Raw genomic sequence first — 24,061 nt, 5'->3', positions numbered from 1 at the left:
TTAACGGTAAAAATGTGCCAAGTGTCGTAGTTATCGTTCTCTGTAAGCAAAGTTCCATGCCCGAGGCAGGATTCGAACCTGCGACCGTAGCAATGGCGCGGTTCTGGACTGAAGCGACTATAACCGCTCGGCCACAGCGGCCGGCGAAGTATGTAGAAAAACTGTACTGATATAAAACAGATACAGTGCAAAAGCAATAATATAAATTATGTCACTCGTTAATTGTGTCATGATATATTCGTGTAGCTGTCAAACAAACCAAATACTAAGTCATCTGTAAAGTCTCAGAAAGTACTTTAAATAAAGAATGTTTTCTCAAGTAAACCAAAATGTTGCATTAAAACCTCATTAGCAGTATATGTTCTAAGTATGTAAGCCTTATAGTCATTACATAATCATGCTACTAACAAACAAGACTGTGCACACAATAACACTGTGTCGTCTGTTCACTATAACAATGCATTCGTAATTACTGTCTAAATAAGTTCCCTAGGTTCTTGCCTGGATAGTTAATTTCAAAACATTGTTGCATGTTAACAGTTTCTACGTGTGACAAAGCATACTATTAATGTGAAGTAGCAACCTTAAAGTAACGATTAATTCAGAAAGGAAATTATCTCTCAATAAATGGTTTTACATGTGAAATCTGGCGCAATCCTTTACTTTTCCTAGTACGCAGAGTTTTAACTTCAATGCAGTTATCAATGGTATACATCGGATTCTGTAAGGTTCATTGTAAATCAGAAAGAATTTGTGGCTCAAGTCTTTCTTCTTATGTGACAATGAATTAGCTTTAACGAGAAATTTCTGACCAATATATTTGCTTTACCGTGTAGTTTTCTCCTTTTGTCTGCAGGAGAATTTAAATTTTTAATGTCCAGATCAATTATGCCTTTGTGTCGAAGTTTACTTGTATTCGAAAAAGGTACAAGCTCTCTGATTCCGTTTGGTGGTTCTTCATTCTTCAGTACAAGAATAGGTGGTAAAGCAGTGGAGTCATGAGGTATTTCATTGAGGCTGTTTTGAAATAGGTGTAAATATCTGTCCTAATACTGATGCTTTCTGTGACAATACAAGTCTGCAAAGCTTATTGATTTCTTTCATAATCCATTCAGACGGGTTACAATGGGATCGTCAGGGATACACAGTACCCATAGCTTGTCATCAACAGTGCAATGTTTGAGGAGTATGTTGTTTCTAACCAGATAATAATGACGAATATGCGTGCGTGTCTTTTCATGCCATTTACTTTTGATGTCTTCCCAAATCGGATCCTTATCTTGTTCATAAGCAATGTCTTTTAAAGATGTAGTGATGAAGTTTTCAAAGGCTACTTTCAGAATGTAATGAACACTCTTTATGATCTTCAGCTAGTCGGGCGCACATGTTTAAGTACGTAAATTGGTGGAAGAGTGTGTCAGCAGTATCAACAGAGAAGTGAAGTTGTGCAGCGAGGTGTTTAATTGTGATCCGTCCATCACCTCGAATGAGACAAAAATTGTTCAAATGGCTCTGAGCACTACGGGACTTAACTTCTGAGGTCATCAGTCCCCTAGAACTCAGGACAACGTAAACCTAACTAACGTAAAGACATCACACACATCCATGGCCGAGGCAGGGTTCGAACTTGCCACCGTAGCTGTCGCGCGGTTCCAGACTGTAGCTCTTAGAATTGCTCGGCCGCTCCGTTCAGCTCGAATGAGAGAGTCTGCACGTGTAAACGTTGCATGACTCACTGCCGGGAGTCCGTAGACATTCTCCAAGCGCCTATGAATATCTGAGATTCTCTGGTTTTCCGCCAAAACTCAATGACTTAGAATGCACCTCCGTTATAGACACCATTGTGAAATCTACGAATAGCGCCGATACCTGTCAGAATGTCATGAAACTATTGGGTCTAAAGCTGGAACATTCCGCATTTTGTCAACTGAAACCGGCCGAGAAAAGTTGTGCTGCTTTCTCATTCAACGAACTTTGTATGTCAGCATTATTCTATGAGGAAGTGAAGTACTGCTATTTCTCTGCATAAAACAACAAATGTAGAATTTTAAATGCTGCAATCATTTTTTATTCATTTCTCACAATTGTGATACATAAGATATTAGAATCATCGCAGTGATAACCTACATCCGCTGACTGTTCGCAGATGGGACTGCAGTCACTGGTGGTGTGTCCCGGCAGCCTTCGCCGCTGCTCTGCCAGCCTTATTGGCAGCTGCCCTGGCTTTGGCGGCAGTCCTCAATTTGTGAGCTGTTCTGGCTTTGCCTGCTGTCCTGGCTTCGGCATGAGCCGCTGTCCTGGCGAGGCCGGGATGTGCAGCTGCTCCTTTCCGTGACGCTAAAAGGAACAAATGACGTTCGGTAATTACAGCTCAAAATTGACAGCCAATCAAGCTCATGACCTATTACTTACCAAAAATAAGGAACCCACTGATGACTCTGCAATTGAGACTTGAGTGTTTTGTAGTACATACGAACACTTATAGATTATCTCTCTACCATTCCACTCTAGAGTAGCACACTGGAAGACTTAACACCTAAATCACTCCGTGTCACTTCTTATTTCTCTTATTTTATCACGATAGTTGTTTCTCCTATGTAGGTGGGAGTTAGCAGCATATATTGGCTTTCGGGCGAGAAAGTTTGTAATCAAATTTCGTGAAAATATCTCGCCACAATGAAAAATGGATTTCCTTAATGACAGTAATCCCAAATCGCTTGCCAGAGTCGTACAGTCTCTTCCACATCGCGAAAGCTGCTCTTTTTCGCTGCCCTTGATCAATCCTGTGTTGTAAGATCTCAAAACTCTCAGAAAGAATCCAAAAGGGGACAGAAAGGCGTGGTTCAGGCAGTCTTTTAGTAGGTCTGTTGCATCTTCTCAGTGTTCTGCCAGTAAAACGTACTTGTTGTTTCCCCTTCTCTCAATAAACCGAAGTCGACCATTTGCCTTCCCTATCAAAGTGTTCAACATGCTGGTTCCATTTCATATCGCTTTTCAAAGTTACGCTCAGAAATTTAAAAGGCGCTACTGTGTCATGCAGGGCACTACTTAGCTGTATCCGAACATTACAGATTTGCTTTTCCTACGCATACGCATTAACTTACATTTTTATACATTTACAGCTAGCTCTCATTCACCACACCAACTGTCTAAGTCATCTTGTATCCTCCTACAGTCACTCAACTTCGACACCTTCCTGTACGCCACAGCACCATAAACATTGCTGCCCATCCTGTCAGCTAGGTCATTTACGTATATTAAAAATAACAGCGGTCCTATCACACTGCTGTGGCGCTCCTGACGATTCCTTTGTCTCTGATGAACACTCGCAGTCGAGGACAAGCTACTGGATTTATTATTTAAGAAGCCTTCGAGCCACTCACTTATTCCATACGCTCGTACCTTCGTATATTCGGAAATATAGAAATTTGGAATCAACGTGATGCTCTTCATCGCAGTTTATCATGTGAGGAGAGGTCAAGCTGATTCTCGCTCGAGCAATGCTTTCTAAAACTATGCTGATTCTTGGACATAGGAAATTTATTATGTTCAAACTCAGATTATGTTCAAAAATTATGCACAATCAAGGGTATTAGTCCGTAATTTTGTGTTTCCGTTCTTTTATCCTTCTTTTATACAGGTGTCACCTGCGCTTTTCTTCCAGTCGCTTGCGACTTTGCGCTGGTGGAGAGGTTCGCGATAATTGCAAGTAAGGGGCCATAACTCAAGTCTTTTCACTTGTGACGTATTGTTCCTCAGGCGTCGTCATGTGATGTGCTACAGTCAGTGGTCCAGCTCAAAAGTTCGTCGTATAATTGCATATAATCATTTGGAATGTACTGCTGCGTATTTTCTAAGTCTTGAATTTTTTGAACTTTAATTGGCACCTGTACTGATGGTAAGCAGGGTGTTTTGGTGGAGCAACAGGTTCTCGCAGATGTGCCACGAAGAATGTGTGACTCACTAACCCGTTGATACACATCAAACCGTTGACGAGCGCAACTCTGGCACTCGCATATGCAAAGTGGAAGACACTGCTGACTGCAAAGTTGTATCTGTAAAAATTTAGCTTGTTCCTCGTTTCTTCAGAAACTCTCGTCTTCTTATGAGATTTTGTCCACCAGTCTTTAAAATCCAGAATCCCAGATGTGTGAACTTCAGTGACTGTAAGTTTTCCATGTTTTATGCTGCTTTATGGAATGTGCTGTGCTATTTGGTGAACTGATAACATCCTGAGTAGCACTGACTTACGGCCTTTAAAACAGACTGATTGAAACATATTCTGTTCATAAGCTCTGCTTATGTGTAACAACGCTTACAACGATTTATATTCTACCTTCACACGCTAGCCATGGAATCACAGATTTATTACCTGGTGATATATTCTCTAGGTAAAGAAAGTCATAGGTTTTCGTTGTTCAGAAATTCCTAAAATGCAGAGGAAGCGAAGGCTGTTGCACTCTCGGTTTAAAAGGGAATACACTAATGAAGACAGGCAAAGGTGAGGAAAGATTCATGCGTCTGTGAAAAGATCTACGCGCAAAGCATACAAGAACTACCACCGCCGTACGTTAGCAAAAAGATTTGGACGAGAACCAGAGAAAACTATATGCAAAATCGCTAAACAAGTCTAAGGCTTCCATCCAGTCACTTGTTGACCGGTCCGGTGTAGCAGTAGAAGATAGCGAAACTCAAGCCAAAGTTTTAATTTCGTCGTATCCCTCTTTTTCGCGTCTCGTCTTCAGTATAACTATAAATAAATTCAGCACCACACATTTTGCTCCTAATAAACACACCACAAACTCGGGAGACACGAGTCACGCAGCAACTAGCTCTTCAACTGTTTGCACTCACAACACTATCGCCAAATGTTCAGGTCTAAAAGGGTACATTTCAGTGACTTACGTCCATTTAAAACAAAATGTGATTTTCAGTTGCATGTTACAAGGCATACTCTGCAGCTTAGAGTTGTGTTTGTGGCATTTAATTCACTAATGTGGCCAAATATCAACACTTCTTTCAGTGCCTTCTTCCTAAACTTTTTTAAAGGGCCAATATTTTCTGATTTTAAAAGACCATAGCGTTGTATGTTTCTGTATTCATGAAATAATGTATACAGCAATAAAAAGGACACCTATACTACTAGTTCACAGGAGCAGACTTTCTTATTTCTGATATTTTTCTTCTATATCAGGTTTTTTAAAATTTCACGGTAAGTTGATTTTCTTGACTTAGGCTCTATTTAAAAAAAACACCGATTCATAGTTATGGGTGCGTTTGATCACTGAACTTTGATATATAGAGCGTTCATTGTAAATTACTGTGACGTTAACATCGGTCTGTTTGCGTAATGACATGAAAAAGAATCCACGTCTGGAGATGTATCCCTTATGTGCTACGGGAGCAAACTCTTCAAACAATGAAATTAACTCTCCTGCAACGTCTAAATGAAAGACAGATAATAATTTGCTACGATTATGTGAAGTAGGAAACTTTAACCAAGTGGTCGGTGAGGTAACAATGCTCGGTGGTACACAAAAAAGTATACAACATTCATGTGTCGCAATGAACATCTCGTGTCTCTTCTTACAGTTATGTTCAGCAGTCTTTTTCATTGGCGTAACAAGCAGTTTCAATAGTGGCAGTTGCTAGCATATTAGTTCTTTATTCACTAATCTACTGATTATTGGAAGGGTATTAAATTATAACTCCTAATTCACTCAGTACCTGTGAAAGAGTTGAAGACGTTAATTTATATCATTTTCCTTGTTCTTAGAAACGATGTATCACTGAACTTGGGTTCCTGTTCAGACACTATCAACATAGAGCTGTCTACAGGTTTTGTACTGTACTCGTTGAGTGTGGCCCACCTGAACCCATCGATTCCACATTCGGGCGACAGTCGCGAGGTTCTGACCGACACGAGCACCAATACCATGGAACGACCAATCCCAGTCTTGACAGACTGCGAATCTACCTCTGTCGAATTTCATCAGTTGTTGGTAGTCGTTTCCCCTTGTTACACGAGACAAAACACGAACTTCTCACAAGCAATCAACATAGAAATCTGATTCCTGAATGTGAAGCTCGCTGTGTAAACTTTTCTTATACACAGGACCAGTTTTTTGCCCGTAACTTCGACAGTGTACGAGTATTTCACACATATTGCACACATCTCCTCGTCCGCCCCCCTCTTTCTGTCTCATCCTTCCTTCTCCCCCTGGTGACCTCCTCCTTCCCCGTCCCTGTCACCATCTCCTCCTCCTCGTCCTCCATCTCGTCCTCCTCCTCCACCCTCTCTCTATCTTCTGCTCCGTTCTCTCTTTATCCATTTCCCCTTCACTCCCTCTATCCACATGCTCATCCTCTTTCTCTGTCCTACATCCCCTCTTTCCGTCTCCTCCTCCACCAACTCTTTCTGTCCATCTCCTCCTCCCTCGCCCACTCTGTCCATCTCCTTGAAACTGTCGCCCTTCTCTCTGTCGACCACTTCCTCCAACTCCTGAACTGCGTACAATTTCTACTTTTCATGTGAGAACACAAGTTTAACACTTGGTGTTCCCAAACGTTTTCGTAAACGATTTGCTGCCAGAGTTGTCAGACATTCTGTCTCTCTTTCAAAATGGTTCAAATGGTTCTGAGCACTATGGGACTTAACTGCTATGCTCATCAGTCCCCTAGAACTTAGAACTACTTTAACCTAACTAACCTAAGGACATCACACACATCCATGCCCGAGGCAGGATTCGAACCTGCGACCGTAGCGGTCACGCGGTTCCAGACTGTAGTGCCTAGAACCGCTCGGCCACCTCGGCCGGCGCCTCTCTTTCCTCTGCAAGACTATACTGAGGTCCAGTGAGAGGGCACCAGTCTGTTTCGATGGTATATCCTTTGGAATCCAGACAACTGATCCATTAGTCATACTACTGGAAGGCGAGGAACTTTACGATGGCTAGTGTGATCAACTAACTCATTCTCTTAGATCTTCTCTTCTTTTTTTTTTCTTTGGAACTACATGTACTGGTTGGTGTATGAAATTCCGGTTGAAACTGCTCAAGACCTACTTCATAGAACATTGCATGTCTTGTTCTACGGTGAAAACCAGGAATGTTTAACAAAATGAGCCAACGTTTTATGCATCAAGACAAACATCAACTGTTGCGAGTCACCGCTATGAGGTGAAATAGTACACGTAAAACTGTGACCACCATATTGGTGCCTAAAGTCACATTTTCCTTGTGTTATATGCGAGTTTTGTGAAACTGAACGTTGTTTTTGCAGTAATTTCATTAAATTATCGAATTATTTTTGAATTAGCAATTGATTTAGTGTCGGCATAATTCGAGCCAGCAGCCGAGATTATACGATAAATACAAAATTTTAGAGTAATGTTTTAGGATTTTTACGTGAAAGCTAAATATTTTGTAGCTCTTTTTATGAACTTGTGAAAGGTAAATAATAAACTTGGATTCGATTGCCTATCATCTTAAATCTGAATCTTTAAAGACAAAAAATATGGTGGTAACTCATTCCATTCCGAGCAACATACACCGTGACTGATAATATCCGATTGATTCTACTTAATTTATTTGTTTGTACATCTCAACCGAGAGTGGTAGAGCAGCAGTAAGACGCAGACCTCACATTCGGAAGAATGGCGATTCAAATCCCCTTCATGGCATTTAGATTTAAGTGGCCTGTGATTTCCCTAACTCACTAAAGGCAAATGTCGGGATGCTTCCTCTCTCAAGATCACAACCGATTTCCTACCATGTCCTTCCACAAATCAAACATGTGCTACGTCTGCAATGAATACGTCGTCGAGGGCACTTTAAACTGAAGTCTTCCTTTCCTTGTCGTAACACTCAGTTTAGGGAACTCTCCCATATGATTGATTTAGACCTAACGTTTTGAGATCTTTTGAACATCACATTTTATGAAGACTAAGTATTAAAAATTGGAAACTGTACCCTGTTCAGTATTTGTGCCCTCGGATCCGTCCGGCGACGATCCATCGCTGCTGAACGTTTTAAGGGCGAAGATTGCGCTGATATCGGGCTCCTCCTCTTCTCCATCACCCGCCCGAGGTAACTGATATGTCAAAGCGTCAGCGTAGTAGTCGTCGCCGTCATAATCGTCTTGTACAATCGGCTTGGTGTCGTCTTGAGCCGTGGCGTGTGGCACGCAGAACACAACCAGGTAGGATCCTGCGAGCACCAGCAGCAAGACGCGCGACATCTCCTTCCCTGTGTGATACGGAAGACTGTCTACACTTTCCAGCTAGACTACCGTACTGTGAAGCCGTCAAAGAATCGCAACGTCTTTTATAGCAACAGGGCGCTGTCAACTAGATACGTTATCGCTACTGGGAGGCAAATGTTTGCATGTGCAGTTCAAACGTGTGCTAGTAGAGTACAATCACCACAAATTATCTCTTACCATTTTACCGTAGTCGTTACTCCAAAAGGTCTTGTTCTTTTGCCCTTTCATGCAACAGGATATTATTATCTAGTCTGTTATATAAGGTGAACAAAAAACCCACTTCGGACGCTGCAGCGCGGTCTTTGCGCACAAACAGTACAAAAATGTGTGATAGCGTAGATTTTCCCGACGTATCAAATACTGATGATTTTCACGGGTTTGCAGCCTAACGACAACACGATATTTCGGCGGACCATCTGGCCGCCATCTTCAGGTGAGATTGAGTGCAGAATCACGCCGGAGCTGAAGAGACCTCAGATTCGGCGGCTCCTTTATACCGCGGGTACTGCCGTTGCGCGTGCGCGAGCAGCGGAAGAGCTGCCCTCTGTGAGGCGAAGAAAATGCAGCGGCGCCATCGGTGAAAACTGTCAAAAGCGAGGAATCGCAAAATTAAAATGCAGCCGGTCGGAAACCAGACCGTTGTTGTTTTATCTGTGATAAAATAGGATTCCATGTCTTGCTTAAAGGAAAACCTTTGTCTCTATTAATAATATCATCAGACTGACGTATATCAATTGATTCTTTCAACACACAATCCCAGTAACGGGAAGCCGAGGCAGTATTTTGCGTCTCTTTGAAGGACATATTGCGCCCTTCATTAAGACAGTGTTCGGCAACGGCTGATTTTTCCGGCTGGAGCAGACGTGCATGCCGTTGATGTTCCACACATCGATCTTGTACTGTACGGATAGTCTGTCCAATGTAGGCCTTGCCGCAGTGACAGGGAATCTTGTATACCTCAGGCTTCCTCAGTCCCAAATCATCTAGTTTTGGCCAAAGGCGTAAGGATGTGTGTGTGTGTGTGTGTGTGTGTGTGTGTGTATGTATGTGTGTGTGTGTGTGTGTGTGTGTGTGTGTGTGTGTTTGTGTATAACACACACACCTTCGAGCTAATCAGCTTCCCAATAGTAATCCAACCACCGTATTTTGAAAAGGAAACTAACTGCCGGTCTCCGTGCAGTTACACACTCTGCCGGCTGCTCTTACTTCAACAACATGTACCTTAGGGCAACCAAGCAACAGGTACACTCGCTGCAACGCAAATCGTTGAACGAAACGAAGGCGCCAAAATCACCCCACCTTTGATAAAGAGCGTTGTTCGAGGTGATTTCCAGGGACTGATCACTCCGAGAAAACAGGCACCAAAGCAATGCGACCGACAGCGCCCGGAGTTGACATTAGTCAGGTCCACCACAAACTCGCGACCGCCTTACGAGGTCGACCCGCCGCCGCAGCTGGCCGAGAGCGCGTGTTTTCCTCTTTCGTCCACGCAAGCACGCCCTTGCGCCTCGTAGCGAATCCAACACCAACAGCCCCGAGCGCCAAACACCTGCGAGATCACAACAGGGGCAAAGACCCTAGTACAGCCGGGTAATCGATGGTGTCGCGCCAAGGAGCTGTTTTACCAGAAAAGGCGCACCACGTCTCAACTGTACTGGAGGAACCAATGTTTCGTCACAGTTACAGTGGCCATCTTCTGAGACTAATGGTGTGCTCCGTATGTGTATTACGATAAAGTTCCCACTCCCTCTGTCTTAAGAGACCAATAATGGCAACGATCTTTTTAAAAGTTGTGACGTAATATCGTGCTAAGTGAGCAGTAATGACAAAATATAGGGACTCTGCGCAACCAAAACGAAGCAGTAGACCTGGAAGAAGGCCACTGTAATCATGGTCAAAACGTTGATTTCACTAGTGTAGTATCTTTTTTTTTTGTGTGTGATGACTTGGTAACGTAAACAAGAAACTCTTTATGTCAAATTCCAGATCAGATCATGGAAAGAAATAATAATCCCTGGTCAACATCTGTTGTCACAGTACCCAAAAAAGCAGAACAGCATATCAATTCCATTGCAACTATTGTTATTTAAAGCAAAAAAGAGTATCAGACGTCTACTCAATGCCAAATATAACAGAAATCTTAGATAATCTGAGCCAGAGTTGTTATTTCACAACTATGGGACTACGAAGTCAGTACCATCAATTATTAGAGGTACTATTTGAAGATCTTCCAGAGACAGCATTCTTAATCCCATCTGATCATTATTAATATCTTCACATGCCTTTTGGGCTGAGAAACGCACCTGCTACTTTCCAGCTACTATTAGATGGCGTATTCCCAGGATTAAAACTTAAGAGTTGTATGGTCTATTCTGATGATATTATTTTTTTTCTCCACAAAGATACCAGCAACGTACAGTCAGTATGTTTATGTGAAGTTTTGGATCTTTTATGTGCAGTAAGGTTCTGAATTAGCCTGTAAATGTGTCATTTCTTTTTACAAGTCCAACACTCGGCCATATTATCAGTCAAACCGGTGCCCGCACTAATACGCGACTTCTTGAGGCCATCAAAAATTTTCTGACACCCACTAGGGTAAAGGAATCACAGTCATATCTAGGCCTCACCAATTTCTATCGAAAATTCGTTCCAAAATTCGCGGTAGTTGGAAGACCCCTCACGCTGTTGTTAAGAAAAGGAATAAGGTTTCTAAGCCGTACGTGCAATCCTATTGACTTATCTAACATTTCTCAGCCACAGTTTCATCTGGTTCAAACTTTTCAGCAACAGCTCACACACAGGCTGAATAAAATGTACATGAGGTGTGAGTAGGGCCTCCCGTCGGGTAGACCGTTCGCCAGGTGCAAGTCTTTCGATTTGACGCCACTTCGGCGACTTGCTCGTCGATGGGTATGAAATGGAGACGATTAGGGCAACACAACACCCAGTCCCTGAGCGGAGGAAATCTCCGCCCCTGCCGGGAATCGAACCTGGGTCCTTGTGTTTCACACACACACACACACACACACACATATATATATATATATATATATATATATATATATATATATATATATATATAGCATTCCTGCATCCTACCGCTTCTCAGCCACTCAGCTACCGGGGGCGGACAGACAGGGGCTGTCTCCAAGTGATCGAGTAAATCAGCAGGAACCTTGCTTGGCCGCAGCCAGGGCTTGCTAGCTGTGGGTGTCTGCTCGCTGTATTTGGATGGTGTACGTTTAATGTGGATAGTGTGTCTTGGTCTACTGAAGAGTCGCCAGTTCCATCTGTCTGTGCGATGCCAAACCACACTCTGGAGCTTCAGTAGGCCTGGTTCCTGCTGCTAAGATTGTTGGACATACTCACATACATCGTCTGTCATTATTCTGGGTCAAACGCAGGAATGACGGTGAGCACCAGGCTGTTAATGTTAAGTGTGTGCAGTAGCTTGAGAAAACCCCTGTGCTTCGTTAGTGAATTTCGTTTGGCGTTCTAGCTGTAAGCTGTCCTGCTTTATTCTTCTGGCCATTATTTGGCCGATGCCTTTTACATGGATCTGTATCCTGGTATTATAAATGTGCCTAAGCTAAACTTTGACACTATTATAGCAACTATTCAAGAGGGATTTGTTTTACAAGCTCTATTGGTGCATGTATTTTACTTAATGTGCAAATATTGGTTTTCATGTCCACTACCAGTGCATGTGTTTAGGATATAAGTAGTTTTAATTTTTTAATAATTGTTCTTCCTTTTCCAGATTATCAGAATGAATCCAGACAGCTTGACAGGGTGGAGAAAAATTATCAGATAGCTGAGAAAGAAAGAAATTTGGAATAATGTATTTCCAGTGTTATTTGTGCAGATGACGTTTAAAAGTAATAATTGACTATGTAGCACTCAAATGATTATTAGGACCTATGGGTCCAATTATTAATGGGCCTTGCATCATAGAGCATTTGATTTTGGAGTAATACATCATCCAGGAATGCTCTATGCAAATGTACATAGTCTGAGTGACAAAGTATGCACCATGGGATCCAGTAGCATACACGAGGAGGAGTGTGAGGAAGCACAAAGCTAATCGCTCAGACTGTTTTTCGTTTGCCAACCAGCTGCCGTTCACCATAGAGGATGGAATGTCTTACAGGAAGACAAGCTACAGGCTATAGCTCGCAGAACAAGAAAATCATAAAACAATGTACTGAGTCAGACCCATCATTCGATTCTCGCAGGGCACAGTGGTTGCAGGTTAGCAAAACACAGAGTAGTCCAAAATTACTGATGGGTAACATGCAGACAAGACTTCGATCGTTACGCCCAGAACTGTCTTCCACTCTTACAACAGCCAGAACTCAGTCACCAAAGAATTATGCTACAAGTCTTCAATAACTATTCTTCTTTTCTGTTCTGTAAGTGAATTTTTTTTTAAAACGTTAAAAACTGTTTTGCGAAGGTGAAAAAATGCACACCAAAGCTTTGAAATGATAGGATACAACCTACAGCGAGAAAGCAGTGTTACCAAAATGTCACGCAGGAAGTGGTTACGATAACCACCCCCCATTCACAGAGATGGAAGAATAAAAAATTTGTACCATGTTATCAGGGACCCACTCAGGTGATAAAAATAATATCATCAGTTAACATGAGATAGCAACTTCCAACTCGCCCCACTATAGTTGCTGTCAGTTATGTTCGTCCTTTTAGGGAAACCGTAGAGGTGTCCGCAGCGTCTTCGGAAGACGGAGGGGGGGAATGTGGGGAAAAGGGAAAGAAGGGAAAGATTAAGCAAAAAAAGCAAGAGAACTCTTCAGTTATCCCATCACCATGCACTTAGGCCACCAGAAGCTATAATAGAATAACAACAGAGTTTCCTCTTGCTTCAGGGCATACGGTTCTACCCCGCCGGCCGCTGTGGAGGAGCGGTTCTAGGCGCTTCAGTCCTGAACCGCGCTTCTGCTACGGTCGCAGGTTCGACTCTTACCTCGGGCATGGATGTGTGTGATGTCCTTAGGGTTCAAATGGCTCTGATCACTATGGGATTTAACTGCTGAGGTCATCAGTCCCCTAGAACTTAGAACTACTGAAACCTAACTAACCTAAGGACATCACACACATCCATGCCCGATTCAGGATTCGAACCTGCGACCGTAGCGGTCGCCCAGTTCCAGACTGTAGCATCTAAAACCTTTCGACCACCACGGCCGGCTGTCCTTAGGTTAGTTAGGTTTAAGTAGATTTGTCTAGGGGGCTGATGACCTCAGATGTTAAGTCCCATAGTGCTCAGAGCCATTTTTTTGGTTCTAACCCAGGATGAGCAGATGCAGCACCAGGCACAGGCACCGCGCTCTAGACAACAGGGAAAGGGAACACAAGAAGCTCTTCATAAAAAGTCTGCTATGCTGGTGCAGGGTTACGGACGCCCTCAAGGTACATAACAAACGGGCGTGATAATGTCGGATAATCGGTGGACCCTAAGACTAAATTGGAATATTGTGGCGCTGGGGAACAAAATTCGGTGGTTAGAAGACATGTACAGCAAATTAAAACTCATGATAAATAACCAAACGAATTAGTGATACGCAGGAAGAGTACCAGTCGCTGCGATCACCTTTTGCACGTCTGCAGTGACAGCTATGTCAGTCGTCGGAGTTAGTGCCACACGTGGGAAAACGAGAGATGGGCTAGATGAAGGCGGTGGAATTTTGAAAATATTTTTCAGAAAAGCCAAAGCGGAGAATCTAGAAAATATTAATAAGAGATTACAAGTAGAGGCGGATGCAAACAGTAGCCAGGAAACACTGTGCCTTCACACTACCTAGATAGCCAGACTGGAAAAAGATGCAGTAGACAATATCAGACAGCAGAGCGCCTTGGCCTCAATGTCAGTGTTCCACATTCAAGCATCATAGATCGAACGAATCACGACTTCGGTATACGTGGGGACCGTTCTAGATAATGTGGACACTCAGTTAGTGATTGTAACATTGTAACATAGTAATACTGACGCATTCATTGAGGCCACAGAACTACGGGAAGCCTTGTTACACGCATCTCCCGAACATTTAACCACCCATACTTCTTCCACCAGATCACTTCCTGTAAAGATTACGGAAAATCCTAACACGGTTATCTGCACCATTAGATTTACTAATAGCACAGGGGAAAACAATTCTACTACTGCAGTGTCGTAAGGTCACCGGCACGTGTACGGGCACCCACCTGGAAATTCGTATTCAAATACCGCTAGCCTGTTAGGTATCGTATACTTGAGTGTTACACTCTTCATGTATATCCCATCTCATTGAAAGCCCTACAAAACTGAGACATTTAAAAGTGCACGAAATACTTCTATTGGCTCAAATCGGACAATCCCATGCTCTATTAAACCATCTGCCCCAGGTCAAGTAAATTCGCTTTGTCCCACGTCCACAAATCTGCAACAGAATGTCCGAAAGGAGTAATGACAGACAATACCGAATTTCTGCAAGGAGAAGATCTACACTAGTTATAGTTCGTAGCAAACCCAACAGTCGCTGTTTTTACTTGTTACGAGCAATGTCAACAGAATGGCCTACAGGGAACAAAACTACAAGATCGACGGCTGCTAACTGATGGTTCCCGCTGGTTTACTGTCGCACCAACATTCAGATTACCCAACACTGTGACAGGAACTACCACCCTGAACATAACCCACACGTTGACTTATGTACACAATCCACCCCTCGAAATTTTATCCACATAAAACCTGGTCTACCTAAATAACACGTTACCCCGACTTTACTTATCTCCCTAGATCAAATACAAGCTGCTCAGAATGGCCGTATATCGATGCAGTATCTTAGATAGCGCAAAAAAGTATCACAATGGACATCAGCAACAACCACTGGTTATAGGAACCACAAACAACAACTACTTGTATGATTTTTTCAGTAATGGGAATTGAATTCTGTAATTCAAGTGAAAAGTAGCCGAAATCCCTCTTCAATCTATAGGTTCAAACCAGTCATGAAGGCACGCCGACAAGCTGTTCAGCAAATTGAACCATGGACCAAGATCTCTTATGCCAAACCAAATGCAAGTCTGATGAGATGAATGAGAAGGCATGCATAAAGTTCAACAGGAATTGGTCCCAGAGATGGAGTATTGGGTAGTGACGTACTGAGCGAACAGCGACAACTTCCATGTCAAACCTTCCCGCATATTGACCCAAGACCAGTGTTTCAGAAGATATTCCAACTTGACTTACGTCAGACCCAAACCATTACTCTGTTCCAGATCGACACACAGCGCCGCGCGGGATTAGCCGAGCGGTCTAGGCGCTGCAGTCACGGAGTGTGCGGTTGGTTCCGGCGGAGGTTCGAGTCCTCTCTCGGGCATGGGTGTGTGTGTTCGTTCTTAGGATAATTTAGGTTAAATAGTGAGTAAGCTTAGGGCCTGATGACCTTAGCAGTTAAGTCCCATAAGATTTCACAGAATTTTTTTTTTTACATACAGCAGAATTTAAAGCCCTCCCAGAAAGCCATTATCATAATGTCAGAATGGCAGGTATGAGACGTCTAGCCCGTGCTGCTGAGCGCCATGCCTGTGACATTGCAGCATCTACCTCCGCCAATTACAAATTCCTGGTTAAGCATCGGGGCACTCGACCAGCCCAGCATTTTGTCGCCAAGGTATCAACAGAGGACCTCTATCCTCTGGGCAGGAGAGCTTGATATGGCCAGACGTTCCCACAGCAAGCCTCGTTGGCCACACAGACCAGGTCGTTACAATTAAAGTGCAGTTGCTCGCAGAGATCTATTGTGGACAGTAATTATCGTATGACAGCGATACTTGGTAAATATTCCGATGCATTAATGCGGAACCAATATACGCTGGAAAAGTATTAGTTCCAATAGAAGCTACCAGGCGCTAATCTGGCAGTGTCTATGCAAGGAAGACGTAAAAAATGTTTAGATACGTAATGGATTAGGAATAGGACGTTGGCAGAAAATATCAAAGAAGTGAGAAACGGTTAATCTTAATTTTATTATAAACCACCATTTACACAGTTGCTCAATGTGAGCACTGCAGACGTCGACAAGATGCTGCAACCGTAAAATGGCGTAATCAACAGTTGCTCGCAGCAGTTCCGATGGAACCCGAGCAACGCGATGCTGTATACTGGCCTTCAGATCAGGTAGAGACCGAATGTCTCCCTGGTAAACGCATTCTTTTAGATACCGCCAGAGGCAAAAGTCATATGCTACAGATCAGGTGATCTCGAAGGGCATGCCTCTGGAAAAACTCTGGAGATAAGACGTATGCGGAAGGCTGGATTAAGCGGATCTTCACCTGGGCAACGACATGAGGTGTTGCCCCATCTTGCATGAAAACAGTGGTTTCCACACAGCTGCACTCTTCCAAAGCAAGAGTTACAAGTTGTACAAGAAGGTCTCGATAACGTGCAGATGTCGTCGTATACCGGACAGTCCATCTCATTGTATTCTCTTCGAAGAAAAACGTAAAATAAAAGTGCTTGTGAATCCACGCCACACAGTCACAACGGCAAGTCCAGTGGTTCTTCCTGGGCAGCATGCAGTTCAACAGTACAGCGAAATCGGCCGTTCTGTGTATTCACGGCACCCTGCAGTGTAAAACGTGCCTAGCCACTCCGTAGAATATCGCCCGGCCACATAGCATCAACTTCGATCCATGCCAGAAACCGAAGAGCAAATTAGCTACGTTTCTGCAGATCATGAGCTATCAGTTGTGCCGCGCGGGGTAGCCGTGCGGCCTTACGCAACTTGCCACGGTTCGCCCAGCTACCGTCCTCCCTCGGTAATGGGTACGTAGGTGTGTGTGTTGTTCTTAGCGTAAGTTAGTTTAAGTTAGATTAAGTAATGTGTAGGCTTAGTGACTGATGGCCTCATCAGTTTCATACCATAAGGTCTTACCACAAATTATAATTTTTTGATTTTCTTTCAGCTGCTGCACCGTCTCGATCCTGTACAGCTACCAGTGTAAAACGGCGCGCAAAAATCTCCGTAATGTGGACAACTCTCATGAGACCGCACGAGCATTAGCAGTGCCTGGGGCACGTGCTACGAGGTCAGTTACAGCAGTAGCAAACTCGTCAGTAACTTCCACCGGGATAGGAAGCCTTCCTGTTCCAGGTGCCACACCAAGCTCACCGTGTTTTCGAATTTCATTACTTTCTTTAAACTATTTGATGGCATCGACGATCTCCTCAGACGTTTCAGTAGGTAAAACGCTTTCATTGCAGCAATGGAATTGCTGCCATTCGCTTAAACCAGTTTCACTGACAGAGCACGGTCTCTCTTCTCGATAGCCATACTGTTCGCTCATGTCATGGCATGTCAAAGGACACTGTGGCTGTAATACCGTCATACAGACAGTGTACAGCAACAAATTTGCACTTCGTGAGCAAAACTGCAAGAATTTTTTTTTTCCAGCGTATATCGGTTCCGCGCTAACGCAATTGCATATCTAACAAGTTTCGCTGTCATACAATAATTTTAACCCGCATTGGATGTCCTTGACTAGCTGCACTTTAATTATAAATACACGCTATTTTGGACAGGAAATCTTAGAAGCCGGCGACCAGCAGTGACAGCAGTTCGCACTATTAGCAGTCAGGGCTGACGCACGGGGAAACGCCAAGGTGTACACATCGCCCGCCATCGTTACGTGCAGCTCCAAACTTTTGATTGTAAACAAGCGGCAATAAAGAAGCTATTGTAATTCGTAACCCGGCCTTCTTCAGTTGCACACCAGATCGTTGTTCAGCAGAGCACCCCTGTCCACACTAAGCCAATCTACACACACCCATTATAATGTATTAAAAGTTAATTTGACCTACACCCCGTAATTCTGAGGTAGGGGTCGTCTGATGCCACAGAAATGACATCAGGCATAAGTAGTAGCGGTTGTGGTGAGAGTCTTGGCACGTTATTGCCGGGTGTAGCAAGCAGACGCTTTGACAACTACAGGTATGCATACTTTTCAGACGCTGTATTGTGTAGCAACACTGAGGCAGCGCGATGTTTCGCTGCATCGTTCACATATTATTGTTTTTGTACGGAACAATAATGAAAAAACATTACTCGAAGTTTTTGTTCCTTATTTATAAAGGACCTGCAGTCATTGACAATCAATAATAGCAAGATTAGTACATGCATCGGAGTTATAGAGTTGAGAATCTGCTGGGGACGGCTCGCCTTTTGTAAACTACATTACAGCAATAAACTACAGGTAGCTTCTACTTCACTGCTTGTTGCTGCAATAGTACATGCTGTTCTTGCAAAACCAGCTGAATTTGATTCTTTGCTGCTTCGTTGTACCTGCTGGTGTTCCACAACCGTCGGCATTTGATTCTTTGCTGTTTCAATTTTACATGCTGTTACTGCACAAGCGTCTGCACTTGATTCTTTTTTGTTTCAATTGCATATCCTTCTTTTTTTCCACAACCATCAGCAGCACTGAATTCTTTTTTGCTGTAATTGTTGCACAGCCACCTGATACTCCCATAAGCATAAGTTCTGCATGCGTGGTAGATTTACATCTACGTCTACATGACTGCACAATTCACACTTCAGTGCTTCACAGAGGGTTCATCGAACCATTTTTTCAGACTATTTCTCTACCGTTCCACTCTCGAACAGGACTTACGAAAAATGCCCACTAAAGTGTTTCCGTGGGTGTTATGAGTTCGCTTACTTTATTATGATGATCGTTTCTCCCTATTTAGGTGCCGTTAACGCAATACTTTAAAATTTGGAGGAGAGTGACAGAGATTCAAATTTCGTGAAAAGATCTCGCCACAAAGAGAAAAGATTTTTTTTAAATAACTTGCATATCAGCTCGTATATCATACCCACGAAACTCTCTCCCCTATTTCGAGCTAATAATAAACGAGCTGCCCCTATCGGAACTTTTTCGTTATCCTTCGTCAGTCCTACTTGGTAACGATTTCATGCGGTGCAGCATTACTTCAGAAGATGACAGATAAACGTAACGTAGGCAGCCTTTTCCTTCAGTGGATCAGTTGCGTCCACTAATGAAATGCAGTCTTTGGTTCGTCTTCCACAGGTTACACTAGGCGCTAGACGACCCAGCTGATAGATCCGAAAGCCATTATTATCGTAACTAAAGAGTCAAAGCATCTATCTAAGTTTTGTGGGAAGAGTTAAGCTTGAGCCAGCACATGTAACAAGTTGATGTATAACATTCCGGAGTTTCATACTACTATGCGGTAAGGTAAGAGAAGGAGTGTGCTTTGGTACTCAGATGTTGACTTGGGTGTCTGGGTATAGTTTGCAAAATGCTATGCGGAGTCGTATTGCGGGAGTTTAACATAGGATAAAGGAAAATCTCTGAAAAGAAAACAAATCTCTTTTTCTTGGTAGGAGTAAAAATGGTGGTGAAACTGCCTCACAGATTAAAACTGTGTGCCGTATCGAGACCCGAACTCTACCAACTTATTTTTTTTCAATTTGTTCGGAATCGTTCGTTGCGTTTGATCTGGGGGGGACGTCACAGGACATCCGTTCAAATTGCCCGTTGATTTCTTTACGCACTATTTTTTTTTATTACAGAGGGCTAGCGCCTCTCTGACCTAACATGCTGAGCTACCGTGCGGGCTCCAACTGGCTGCCCAAGCACGACTTACCACCCGCTCTCACAGCTTCAATTCTGCCTGGACCTTCTCGCCTACCTTCCAAATTTCACAGAAGCTCTTCTGGTGGTGTCATAGGATTTTTTAGTTGCAAGTCTAGGCCGAAAATGCCCGAGAATTAGCGAGTTAATCGGCCTTTCCCCCGTGCCGGAATACCACGCTAAAATATGTAGTAATTTTGATAAATAAAATACTTCATGGTCCATTATTCCATATTACATATTTTAGATAGAAAAAGTTATGATTCGTTCCATCAACAAAATTTTAATATCGATATATTTCTGCTACAGTGCGCAAATATTTAAGAGATACAAAGGTCTAGCAGCACCATTAAGGCCGCAAGTTGGATGCAAAAGAAATTATTCCGTTGGAATTCTAAAAGTACTCCTTTTTGTGCTGTTGGTTACATCCCGACATCTAAGGCAAAGATAATGCTCAGGCAACTAGCTGTACATTATAAATAATAGAAATTCAGACATCGATTAGACGTTTTTTGGAGCTGAAGTTAAAATCTGATCACCTTACTGGGAATTGTTAGTTATTGCACTAGGCGTATCTCGCCAAAGACGTAATTAAAGTTCGACTGATTTATCACAGTATCCAATACTAAATATCGCTCGAGAGTTCTTAGGGAACCGTAATTTTTAACCGACTACAGTTATAATTGCCCCAAAAGGCGTATCAGCTACATTTTTCAAACTATACTGGGTCAAAAATATGAAATTTAAATGCGAGTTATTTAACATTTGTCGTCACTGCCACATTACGCAGGCGCCGTAATAACAAAAGAACTATGACATCTGAGAAGAGGGCTCCTCATATTGTCTCCTAAATTGTTGATACGGATTACGTACGGCAGACGGCGAATAACATTTCTTTGGGGAACGACAGATATTATTTCTGTTTTATTCGATAATATTCTACAAATTAGTACAACTGTGACCTCTCTGGCAGGAACTCGGGAATCCTGTCGCCTATCAGAGGCCCACAGTTTCATTAGAAACAATTTGTGACGAACGGTGGCTGAGGCTTTCTGGAAATCTAGAAATATCGAAAGAGTTTGAGATCCCCTATCGTAGCACGCATTATAAAAACGAAATTTAGGAATCTGTGCTATTAGTCAACAGATCGTTTTCTTCTAGGTAATTCACAATGTTCAAACATAATGTATTTTCCCAAAATCCCACACTAAATCGATGTCAATGAAATGGAATATGGAGCTACTACATTGAGGTGACAAAATTCTTGGGATATCTATTAATGTAGTGTCGGACTTCCTTATGTCATGGACTCAATAAGTCGTTGAAAGTGCCGTCCGGAGATGCTAAGTCATGTTACCTGCAGTCCATAAATACGAAAGTGTCGATTACGTCCCATAAATGTTCGATGGGAATCGCTTCGGGCGATCTCGGTGGCCAAATCTTTCAATCTAACAGCCTAAAATGTTCTTCATACCCGACGCGAACTATTGTGGCCAGATGACATAACATCGTTGTTTGGGAACAAAGTCCATGCCGAACATAGCCATTTCCAGTCAATGATCTGTTTAGATAGACCACACCTTTATGGTGCCACCACCATCTCGCACAGTATGCTGTTGACAACTTGGGTGCATGGCTTCGTGGGGCCTGCGCAACGCTCGAATCATACCATCAGCTTTTAACAAAATGAAATGAGGTCTCAACAGGCCACGGTTTTCCCGTCGTGTAGGGTCCAACTGTCTGCTGCCATAGCCCATTGAATCCCAATTTCGCCGCACTGTCCTAACGGATACATTTGTCGACGTCTCACTTTGATTTCTGCGGTTATTTCATGCAGTATTGCTTGTCTGTTAGCACTGACAACTCTATGTAAAGGCCAACGCACTCGGCCGTTAAGTGAAGGCCGTCGGCCATTACGATGTCCGTGGTGAGAGGCAATGCCTGAAATATGGTACTCTCAGCACATTCTTGACACTCGAGACCTCGGAATACAGCATTCCCTAACGATCTCCAAAATGGAATCTGCCGTGCGTCTAGCTCCGACTACCATTCCGCGTTCAGACACTGCCAATTCCTCACGTACGGCCACAGTCGCATGAATCACCTGAGCACGAATGACAGCGCCGCCATTGTCCTGTCCTACACGTTGTGCATGCGATAGTGTTACGTCCGTGGTCTAGGGATAGAGTCTTTCATTACTGGTTAAAACGACCTCAGTGACAAGTTTAAACTCTGCCACTGCTTCATTTTGAATAAAAATCGTCGGCAATTGCGGCCTTGTAAAAGAAAGCGGAGGAGCGGACAGAGGTTCAGGGCACTCTCTTGCCTTTGGGATGGTAAACTGCCCCTAAAGATGGAAGAATCATTATGATCAGAGGCATAAGAAAGCCAATGCATTAATGACACATAATGTGTACCCGCGGCACATATGGTTTGTAATTGAAAAAGTATCATGATGACATCTCCATTGACAAAAGATTCCGGAATTCGAATCCCCGGGAGAACTGCTAAGCGGGACGTGACTGCAATAAAAAGATTCAGTTACCAACGAAAGGGTAACGTTCTACGAGTCGGGGCGTGGAATTTCTGAAGTTTCAACGTGGTAGGGAACCTAGAAAATCTGGAAAGGGAAATGCTAAGGCTCTGTCTAGACCTAGTGGGGTCAATGAAGTGAAATGGTAAGAAGACAAGGACAGTGAAATTAAATGCAACGATAGTAACATTAAAAGTGCAATGGGAATTCCACTGTTAAATGCAGAGGAGGGAGTGGGTAGGTCAAAAGGGTACATTGAAGGCCTCTATTAGGGGGAAGATTTGTCTGATGACGTGAGAGAACAAGCAACAGGAGTCGATATAAAAGGGATTGGTGACCTAGTATTAGAATCAGAATTTGAAAGAGATATGGAAGATACAAAAACGAATAAGGTAGAAGGGTTAGATAACATTCCAACAGAAATTCTAAGGCCACGTGGCATTGATGTTGGTGGGTAGTAAGTCTGTAGAGGTTGGCGATATATCATCAGAATTTCGGAAAAAAATCATGCACACAGTTCCGAAGATTACAACGGTCGACAAATCCGAGAATTATCGGATAATCAGCTTAAAGATCAAAGAGAAAATAGTAAGACTGGACGACAAAGAACTAAGTGCTCGGATTAAGAGAGGAATTTGTGTCTCCAAATGGTTCCAATGGCTGTACTCAACATCTGAGGTCATCAGTCCCCTAGAATTAGAACTACTTCAACCTAACTAATCTAAGGACATGCACACATCCATGGCCGAGGCAGGATTCGAACCTGCGACCGTAGCAGGAGCGCATTTCCGGACTGAAGCGCGTATGACTGCTCGTCCACAGCGGCCGGCGTAGTATCTCCCTCCCCTACTGTCCAATCTATACATCGAAGAAGCAATGACAGAAATAAAGGAAGACTTCAAGAGTGTAATTCAAATTCAAGATGAAAGGTTATCAGTGATACGATTCGCTGATGACATTTCCTACCCACAGTGAAATGGATGAAGTTAAGGAATTCTCCTACCGAGGTAGCAAAGTAGCCCATGACTGATGGAGTAAGGCAGGCATAAAAAGCGAACTAGTAGTGGCAAAAAGGACATTCCCAACGAAGAGAAGTCTGTTAGTATCATACATAGATCTTAATTCGAGGACCAAATTTCTGAGAATGTACGTTTTGAGCACAGAACTTTACAGTAGTGAATCATGGACCGCGGGAAAACCAGAACAGACAATAATCGACACAGAAGAATGATGAAAATTAAGCGGACCGGTAAGATAAGGAATGAAGAGGCTCTGCGCAGAATCAGCGAGGAAAAAAATATATGGAAAAGAATGAGAAGGAAAAGGGACAAGATAGTAGAACATCTGTTACGACATCAAGGGATAACTTTCGTGGTACTATAGGAAAGGTCGACTTCGGATAATTGGGAGAAATTTGGGAATGTGTGGTTCATCTGTAAAGATGAGAGCATAATGGACAGTAGTGCGACCCATTCTTGAGTAATGCTCAAGTGTTTGGGATCCCCACGAAGTGAGATTAAAGGAAGACATCGAGGCAATCCTAAGGCGGCTGTTACAAATGTTACCGGTAGTTTCACACAACACGTAAGTATTAAGGGGATTTGGTAC

The 24,061-nt window shown here is 43.1% G+C and overlaps 1 protein-coding gene across 1 annotated transcript; it reads right to left on the bottom strand.

Moving 5' to 3' along the window:
- Positions 1–2,158: 2,158 nt before the first annotated feature.
- On the bottom strand, positions 2,159–8,274 carry LOC124734241. The gene is made up of 2 exons (XM_047248532.1): positions 7,971–8,274; positions 2,159–2,337 (listed from the first exon to the last, which is right to left on the bottom strand). The coding sequence occupies exons 1-2, from the start codon at positions 8,236–8,238 to the stop codon at positions 2,159–2,161; spliced, it is 447 nt and encodes a 148-aa protein (XP_047104488.1). The 5' UTR covers positions 8,239–8,274.
- Positions 8,275–24,061: the final 15,787 nt, after the last annotated feature.

Source organism: Schistocerca piceifrons, chromosome 1 (genome assembly GCF_021461385.2).
Source record: "Schistocerca piceifrons isolate TAMUIC-IGC-003096 chromosome 1, iqSchPice1.1, whole genome shotgun sequence".
NCBI classification, from domain to species: domain Eukaryota; kingdom Metazoa; phylum Arthropoda; class Insecta; order Orthoptera; family Acrididae; genus Schistocerca; species Schistocerca piceifrons.
This window is presented reverse-complemented; position numbering and strand designations above follow the sequence as displayed.

Coding starts and splice junctions, on each gene's coding strand:
- LOC124734241 (XM_047248532.1), bottom strand. CDS start 8,238: ATGTCGCGCGTCTTGCTGCTGGTGCTCGCAGGATCCTACCTGGTTGTG. Junction 2,338..7,970: donor GGGCACAAATACTGAACAGG/GTACAGTTTCCA, acceptor TGTTCCTTTTAG/CGTCACGGAAAGGAGCAGCT.